The following is a 9152-nucleotide window of genomic DNA, read 5'->3' as shown; positions in this document are numbered from 1 at the left end:
TCAACAAATTGGACAAATTTGAGATGATGGTTTATATTACTGAAATGTTGATAGACTAAACTCTTGATAAACTTCCAGAATAGAAAGGACTTTGCTTCAACTAGTCATACATAGAAAACAATATCATAAAAGTTGCAACAACTCATCTCAACCCTTAGATCTCACCATCCCAAAGTTCCATGAGGGATTTATAGGGTCCATCAGCTGAAACAAACCCCATTCCTAAACATCCTTTGCACTGTGGAATCCGGCTGATCTTTAGCCTCTCTTCTTCCGTCAACTCCCAATCCAGTATGTCCAGGTTCTCCATGATCCTCTTCTCATCAAAGCTCTTCACCAGCAAACAGGCTCCTTGCTCATATACCCACCTTAGGCAGATCTATGGAAATGTTAATGGATGTTATGCACCAAAGTACAGTGGTGAAAGTTTACAAGGTTGTAGCAAAATAGGTTAGTTATGCTTCTGAACTTACCTGAGCCAGAGTCTTCCCTTTAGCTTCAGCAATCTCTTTCAGAACATCACATTCCATAACCCGAGCTGTGCCCCATGAAGTTCCTTTTGCTCCTAAAGGTGAGTAAGCACACACTTGAATTCCCTTGGCTGCACAAAATTGTCTCAACTTCTTTTGCTGCCATAAAGGATTCACCTCAACCTAAACCAAAAGAATTGATTCAAATCATCATAATCTATTTATATTAAGTTCGAAAATGAAAGTCACCCCAGCCTCACTCACTTGATTGACAGCGGGAGGAATTCTCGCAGTTGAGAGTAGTGCCTCCAGCTTCTTGCAGGAGAAATTGCTGACTCCAATGAACTTTGTCAGCCCTTGCCTCTGGCACTCCTCCATCTCTTCCCACACTGATTTCATATCAAATGGCAAAAGGTCCTCCTTTGATGGTGGAAACTCATACTTTCCTGGCTTCGTGCTCGCGGGCCAATGGATGAGATAAAGATCAAGGTACTCCAATTGAAGATTCCTGAAACAGTAAGCAATTCATTTAAGCCTTGTTCCATCAAAATGGGATAGGTTTTAGACCATAGCTCCAGGTTAAGTTGACTTAGTGGAAGAATTGAGTATATTTCTGAGGCAAAGAAAACTAGTTGGATAGGAAGCAAAAGTGATGGTTCATTACTTCATTGCATTATGGGCTTTTACCGAAGAGTTTTACGGAGTGCTGGGAGGACATGCTCACGGTGAGCATCACTACACCACAGCTTGGAGGTGATGAAGAGCTCATCTCGGGATTTGATGAGGCCGGAGCTGAGGGCCTCAGATATAACCTCACCTAGAGGCTGCTCAGATTGGTATAGAGCAGCAGCGTCAAAGTGTCGATAGCCAAGCTCGATCGCCCATAGAATGGCGGATCGCATGGCGTCAGATGGAGCAAAGGGGTAGACTGCAGTGCCCAAGCCAATCAGAGGCATGGCTTTTGAGCCTGAGCTCAGGGAGACCTCCGGGATACTTCTCACACATATACTTGCCATGTTGTTGTGATTGTTATCTTAGCGGAGAATGTAATCTCCAAGCTTATATAGAGTGAGCTGCCAAAATGGAAGCAAAGGTGGATCACATGCAAGCTTTTCTCTCTCTCTCTCTCTCTCTCTCTCTCTCTCTCTCTACAACGTGCAAGCTTCTTTTTTTGACCCTCTGACAGAAGGTTATTTTGAACATAGGTAAAAGATGAACTCAGAGATTTGGATATCGTTCATATATATCTTGATGTGTGAAAGATTGTTTGTGGTGTGCTTTTCTTTAATTAGGGAGGTAGGGAAAGGGGACCAGCCATAAAGATGTTTGTCTTATGGTGGTTATATGATCTTACCAAGGATTCAAGCAAGATTTCTTCTCTGTTACAGCAAGCACATGAATAGGACACATACAGATTCGTATAATTACACAAAATAGAAAAGAAAAGAAAAAATAAACACAAAATTTATGTGGTTCGGCTGAAAAGTCTACGTCCACGAACAAGACACGAGAGAAAAATTTCACTATGATGAAAAGAGAGATACAATCATTCAGAACTCTCCAAACCCTAGCCACAATTTGATTTCCCAAACCTCTCTCACAAAACTGTCAAGATTGACAGAAAGTACAATATTTATACTGATCCGCTACCACCACAGACCTCCCAAAAAATTTTATTCAGATCGCAACGCGGTCTTTTCGGATCGGGTCATAGTTCGAGCCCATAAAAATATTCAAAATTCAAGCCACATTAACAATTCTTCCCCTTGACTTAAATTTTCACTATTATCAACAAAATCATCTCAACACTCTGTCTTGCCAAATGCCCTCGCAAGGATATTACTGAGCACTACAAACATCAATCAAGTCTAGGCAATGCCCGCTACCACCACAAATCTCTCAAAAAATTTCATTCAGGTCACAACGCGGGTTTTTCGGATCGGATCATAGTTCGAGTCCATAAAAATATTCAAAATTCAAGCCACATTAACATTCTCTTTTGCCATGTGGCTCACATGCTTTGCAGCCTTTTTATTTTTGTTTGTAGGAAACAAACACCTAAATTACAGTTTTCTGATTTAATTAAGGAGTCACAGTAAGCTGTATATATAATGTAGTGCTTATTTTTTGAAGAAAAGATATCTATAGTATATTAAAAAGAGGAAGTTGAGGTTGTAGGATCTCTATCATATTTGCCTCTGGATGAAGAATAAGTGATTTGTTGATAAGCTATATATATTATGTAGTGCTTATTTTTTGAAGAAAAAATATCTATAGTATATTAAAAAGAGGAAGTTGAGGTTGTAGGATCTCTATCATATTTGCCTCTGGATGAAGGATAAGTGATTTGTTGATTAAACTTCATATTTACAGGGTACACACATTGATAAAATCTGATAAGAATTCTACTAAAATTTAGATATAAGCCTATTTGTTTCTCTCTCCTTGTTATGTCTCAGTAGATGTTGTCTTTTTCCAAATGTTATTCATCAAAGCTAACCAAATGGATTTGAGTTTGTCTCAGGATAAAAAATAAGAAACTTGTTTGTTATACTTTTACGTTGATTATTTACATGGATAAAAGTAAAAATATATATATATATATATATGTTTCTGTTATTTTGTAATTCTATCAAAAAGTTAATCATAGACCTGCATTTTTCCCTCTTTCAGTCACGCTATTGCCCTTATGATTATCTCCTTTTCTATCTCTCTTAATCTTGTAGGTTCCCAATTTTATTCACCAAAAGCGATCTAATCGATTTAAAGTATTAATAACCACAAATTTGTTTAAAAATTCACTCAAAAAAAACAATGTACGTCCCTTCATGCTAACGCATTCAAATGCTTCTCTGGCAGTTCATTCAAATGCTTCTCTGGCAGTTCACGTGCCTGCCAAATTTTTTACTTGCGCATGGCTTCCATGCCAGTCTCGCAACCGCAACACGCAAACGCAATTAGACCAGAGATTCTGCAAATCTCCAGTGGGTCCCCACGGGAGACAAAATAATATCCTGGGAACAAGCCCTTGCCTCAAGAACAATAAATGTATTTTTCAAATAAGTGACTGGATGTGCTGAATTATTAAAATTATACTGCCATTTTTTTTGTTTTAAAAATCCTAAGAAGAACATAAAATATGATCAGAGAATTGTTGCACCATGTGGCCGTACAATCATGCCACTCGTTTCTATGGGCTCCATGCCTTTTTTTTTTTTTTTTCCTGGTAAACGGGGGGAGCCTGCGGCTGTGCATTAAGGAAACTGAAAAGATTACAGAAGTATGAGAAATTACGTACAAAGATTAACCAACCCAAAACCATCTGGATCACGCAAATCTTAAATGAACCAACACACTGTTCTTCAAAAAAGTGGTGGAAAAACAAAAGAAGTGAAGATCCAGCAAAGTATCAATGTAACAGAAAAAATATAACCAATCTTTTAACACCCAAGTTGTCTTTGCTGTTTCAGAAACTTGTATATGTTGATGCCGGTTGAAATCAAAACAGGAACACCAGTAAGATGGTGGTGTATCAGCATATATATCTGTAGGCATGAGCTGTCTGTGGATTATAATTATCAGATTAATTTTATAATTATAGGAATCGGATTAGTTATCAAATCTTGTGTATAGTTGTCAAATCTTATGTATAGTTGTCTTTATGTATAGTTATCAAATCTTGTATATAGGAATATTTAGTTTCTTTAGAATAGGATTGTTTTCTATTACTATGGTATAATTGTATCTATATATGGGCTCCAATTTGAAAAAAAAAATAATATATCGAAAAATATTTATTTACTATTGTCTAATATGGTATCAGAGCAATTTTAATTCTAAAAGAACTGCTGAACACGAATCGAATCTCGCTTTCTAAAGCTTTTACACGAAAATTTTCACCTCCATCTTTTCTTCTCCATTTGAACCTAAATGGCTGTTTTTAATCCCATTGTCCCAGTTGCATCGAACAACTCAATACTACCTATCATTATCCACCAAGACAATTCTGTTTTTCTTACCAGTATCATACTGGATGAGACAAATAATCAATTATGGTCTCAGCTTATGGAGATGTGTATTGGCGCTCGCAACAAAACTGGATATCTTACTGGAGAAACGAAAAAGTCTGCACTCGAAGATCCCAATTATGAAACATGGATTACCAAAAATCATAGAGTAAAAAGCTGGCTTATTGACTCAATAAGCCCAACACTGATGCAACGATTTATCCGTCTTTTCACAGCCAAGGAGATATGGGGGGCTGTGTCGAAAATCTTCTACGATGGATTGAATGAAACTCATCTCTTTGAATTGAATCAGAAATGTTTTTCTACCACACAAAATGATAGACCATTATCAACATACTATAATGAGCTTATTGCTATTTTCTAGAAAATTGATCAAAAGACTACCTCTCAGGAAGGAACAGTTGAAGGAGTGATCCAGTTGCATTCCACGATGGGTAGGCTTTGAGTTTGTATCTTTCTGAGTGGACTCGACTCTGAGTTTGATCAGGTTCATGAAGAAATCTTACGAAATGAATCAAAACTTAATTTGAAGAGTACATATGCATATGTGAGGAGAGAATATCAACAAAGACAGAAAATGAGAGGCTCACGGCTAATCTCTGAGAGTTCGGCTATGCTAACCAACCAAACTCGATAAGGATCATCATTTGGCTCGACAAAGAATCAGAATAATCGATCAACTGAAAAGTCTAACAACTTTGTATGTAGTCATTGTGGTGAAATAGGCCATTTGAAACAGGGATGTTATGAAATTATTGGCTATCCTGAGTGGTGGGATTTTTCAAAAAAATCAAGAAAGAAGATTGCAGGGAAGGCTATGGTAACTTCTATGGAGGAAGCCCAATCAAATGTGGAGGAGAAATCACAGCCCACAGCAAATGCTACTCACCCAGGTATTGGTGGTAAGGCAAATATATTCTCTACAACTTCTAAGAATAGTACTTGGATTATTGATACAAGTGCGTCTGATCATATGACTAGAGACTGGTCAATTATAATCTATTCATCCATCTTCCCAATCTATTATATCTACAGCTAATGGTAATATCTCTCTTATTACTGAAGAAGGATCTGTCACCTTGTCTAGCACTCTCACACTAAATACAGTTCTAGTCATTCCATCTCCTGAATATAACCTTTTATCTGTTAGTCAAATAACCTCCTCTCTTGCTTGTATTGTAACTTTCTGACTCTCTTTTTATGTCTTTCAGGATATTCTGACCAGGAAGATTCTTGGTTATGGTGTTAATCGGGGCAAACTCTATTACTTAGAACTAACTGAGAATGGAGGATAGAAATTTAGTCATACATATCACACTAGTAGTGAAGAAAAAGATCGAGCAACTATATGGTTATGGCATTGAAGATTGGGATATCTTTTTTTTGGATATCTCAAAAAATTACAACCCCATCTTTTTTCAAATTTTAATACTTCAAATTTTCATTATGATATTTGTGAACTGGTCAAAAGCCATCGAGTTTCTTATTTACCAAGTTTGAATAAATGTTCAGAAGCTTTTATGGTTCTACACTCTGATGTTTGGGGGCCTGCAAAAATTTTTTCAATTTTTAAAGCTCGTTATTTTGTTACATTTATTGATGAGTGCACTAGGATGACTTGGGTGTCTCTGCTTCACAAAAAAAATGATGTTTGTATAGCATTTCAAGAATTTCATAGCATGGTGGGCACTCAGTATCAGAGGCAGATTTGTGTTTGGCAATTTGATAATGCAATGGAGTTCGCAGATGCTTCTTTTGGAAAATTTCTAAGCCAACATGGGATTCAACATAATACTTTTTGTACTTATACTCTACAACAAAATGGCTTGGGGGAAAGGAAGAATAGGCAGATAATGGAGGTGGTTCGTGCCTCCCTTTTTGGCATGAACATGCCACGGTTCTATTGGGGAGAAGCAGTGAAGTTTGCCATTTATCTCATCAATCGAATACCTTCTCAAGTGATAGGTTTCCAAACCCCTCAACAAAAGATGCAATCTTTTTTTTCAATTCTACGTCTCCCGAATCTTGAACCAAGAGTCTTTGGTTGTACGGTATATGTTCACATTCCTAAGATTTTGCAAAATAAACATGATCCATGTGCAAAATGACGTGTATTTGTTGGCTATTCAGATTTTCAGAAGGGATATCGGTGCTATGATCCTCAAGCATGGAAGTTACATGTAACCTTGGATACCTCTTTTTGTGAGTTAGAACCTTACTATTCAGGGGGAGTTTCTGCACCATCTCTTCAGAGGGAGAACTTTAGTGAAGAGAGCGTATTATAAGAAGGCAACAGAGGAGATGAGCTTTTTGAACTGGAAAAAGTGAATGAAAATTTTGGGACCAGTAGTTCATAAAATTTTAATAGTATTTCTGCAATTGAGAATGAGGAGGTAGTTCCTTCCGAAGATAAATCATAATCACCAATGGCTGTAGAGTTGCCCATGTTAACATCATTAACTAACGAATCAATCCAAAATGTCCAAAATTCTTCTCCTCAAGTAATCTCTAGTCCAATATCGAGTCCCATGTCTAATGTGAGTCTCTTGAAACAAATGTTTCTCCTGAAAATTTTGCTCCAAGATATCCATAAAGATCGAACAAGGGTGTCCCAAGAAAACAGTATGAACCTGATCCTAAAGCCAACATTAAATATCCAATTAGCAATTATGTCTCTACTCATAGATTGTCTAAATCGTATGCACTTACTATTAATCTATTATCCAAAGTATCTATTCCTAGTAGTGTGCAGGATGCACTGGCAGATCCAAAATGGACAAAAGCGATGAATGAAAAGATGGAGGCTTTCCAAAAGAATGCTACTTGGGAACTTGTTTCATTACCCAAAGAAAAAAAGACGATCGGATGTAGATGGGTGTTCACCGTGAAAGTCAAAACAGATGGAAGCATTGATAGATATAAAGCAAGATTAGTTGCGAAGGGGTACACACAAAAGTATGGGATGGATTACCAAGAGAATTTTGTACCAGTAGCTAAGCTCAACACAATTCGTATTCTCATATCTGTAGCAGCAATTAGGATTGGCTTTCGCAACAATTTGATGTTAAAAATGCTTTTCTAAATAAAGATTTAGAAGAAGAAGTCTATATGGAGCTACCATTTGGAATTAAACGTAGTTCTTCAGAAAAAAATGAAGTTTGTAAATTGAAAAAATTATTATATGGGCTTAAACAGACACCTAGAGCTTGGTTTGGGAGGTTCTCTTCTGCAATGAAGACATTTGGTTATAAACAGAGTAACTCAGATCATACTTTGTTTATAAAACACAAAGAAGAAAAGATAGCAGCTTTAATCGTATATGTTGATGATATGGTCATGACAGGAGATGATCCGCATGAAATGAAATTATTACAGGAATATTTGACTGCTGAGTTCGAGATGAAGGATCTGGGATAACTTAAATATTTTTTGAGAATTGAAATAGCAAGATCAGAATGATAGATTTTTCTTTTGCAACGAAAATATGTGTTAGATCTTTTGACTAAGACTGGAATGCTTGCTTGCAAACCAGTCGAAACACCCATAGAAATGAATCATAGACTTAAAATTTTTTCAGATAAGTTCCAACATGGGTCGCTATCAACAGTTGGTTGGGAGACTAATTTATTTGTCACACACAAGGCCGGATATAGCTTATGCGGTACGCGTCGTAAGCTAGTTCATGCATGGATCAAGTGAAGAATACATGAATGCAGTATACAGAATCTTGAGATACTTGAAAGGTGCTCCAGGCAAAGGTTTATTATTCTCAAAAAATGGTGGCTCTAACATTGAAGGATATACGAACACTGATTGGACAGGTGATCAAACAACCAGAAGATCCACATCTGGCTATTTTATTTTTATGGAGGATAATCTTGTCACTTGGAAAAGTAAGAAATAGAAAGTTGCGGCAAGATCAAGTGCAGAAGCCGAATTCCGAGGCATGGCTCATGGTGTATGCAAATTGTTATGGATTAGAAGTATTTTAAAAGACATTGGGATTGAATATGCAACACCTATGAATCTTTGTTGTGATAATAAGGTTGCTATCAAAATTGCACAAAATCCTGTACAACATGACCGTACCAAACATGTTGAAGTTGATCGTCATTTCATCGAGAAGAAGTTAGATCAAAAGATTATACATTTTTCATTCATCAAGTCAGAGAGTCGGTTGATATTCTCACAAAAGTTATTTCAGGAAAGATATTCTATGATATGATTGACAAGTTGGGTATAATAAATATCTATGCTCCAACTCGAGGGGGAGTATTGGCATGAGTTATCTGTAGGTTGTAATTACCAGATTAATTCTATAATTATAGAAATCAGATTAGTTGTCAAATCTTGTGTATAGTTGTCAAATAGATTAATTGTCAAATCTTGTGTATAGTTGTCCTTGTGTATAGTTGTCAAATCTTGTGTATAGAAATATTTAATTTTTTTAGAATTGGATTGTTTTCTATTACTGTAGTGTAATTGTATCTATATATGGGCTCCAACTTGGAGAAGAAAATAATATATTGAAAAATATTCATTTACTATTGTCCGGCAATATCCATCAATGAAGATTTAAGCCTTGATAAATTCAGACACAGGAGGTATGTGAAGAGCAATTCTGATCAAATAAGAGCAGGAAAAAAGGCTGCAT

At 36.5% G+C, this 9152-nt stretch overlaps 1 protein-coding gene across 1 annotated transcript; it reads right to left on the bottom strand.

Annotated features, from left to right (window-relative positions):
• On the bottom strand, positions 1-1520 carry LOC105056369 (deoxymugineic acid synthase 1-D). The gene is made up of 4 exons (XM_010938539.3): positions 1158-1520; positions 735-978; positions 474-653; positions 1-379 (listed from the first exon to the last, which is right to left on the bottom strand). The coding sequence occupies exons 1-4, from the start codon at positions 1484-1486 to the stop codon at positions 155-157; spliced, it is 978 nt and encodes a 325-aa protein (XP_010936841.1). The 5' UTR covers positions 1487-1520; the 3' UTR covers positions 1-154.
• Between the last annotated feature and the right edge of the window lie 7632 nt (positions 1521-9152).

Source organism: Elaeis guineensis, chromosome 13, assembly GCF_000442705.2.
Source record: "Elaeis guineensis isolate ETL-2024a chromosome 13, EG11, whole genome shotgun sequence".
Classification (NCBI taxonomy): domain Eukaryota; kingdom Viridiplantae; phylum Streptophyta; class Magnoliopsida; order Arecales; family Arecaceae; genus Elaeis; species Elaeis guineensis.
This window is presented reverse-complemented; position numbering and strand designations above follow the sequence as displayed.

Excerpts from the sequence above, each read along its gene's own strand:
- LOC105056369 (XM_010938539.3), bottom strand. The coding sequence starts at position 1,486 with ATGGCAAGTATATGTGTGAGAAGTATCCCGGAGGTCTCCCTGAGCTCA. Across the intron at positions 979-1,157 it reads GCACTCCGTAAAACTCTTCG|GAATCTTCAATTGGAGTACC; the intron begins GTAAAAGCCCAT and ends TTACTGTTTCAG. Across the intron at positions 380-473 it reads AAGGGAAGACTCTGGCTCAG|ATCTGCCTAAGGTGGGTATA; the intron begins GTAAGTTCAGAA and ends ACATTTCCATAG.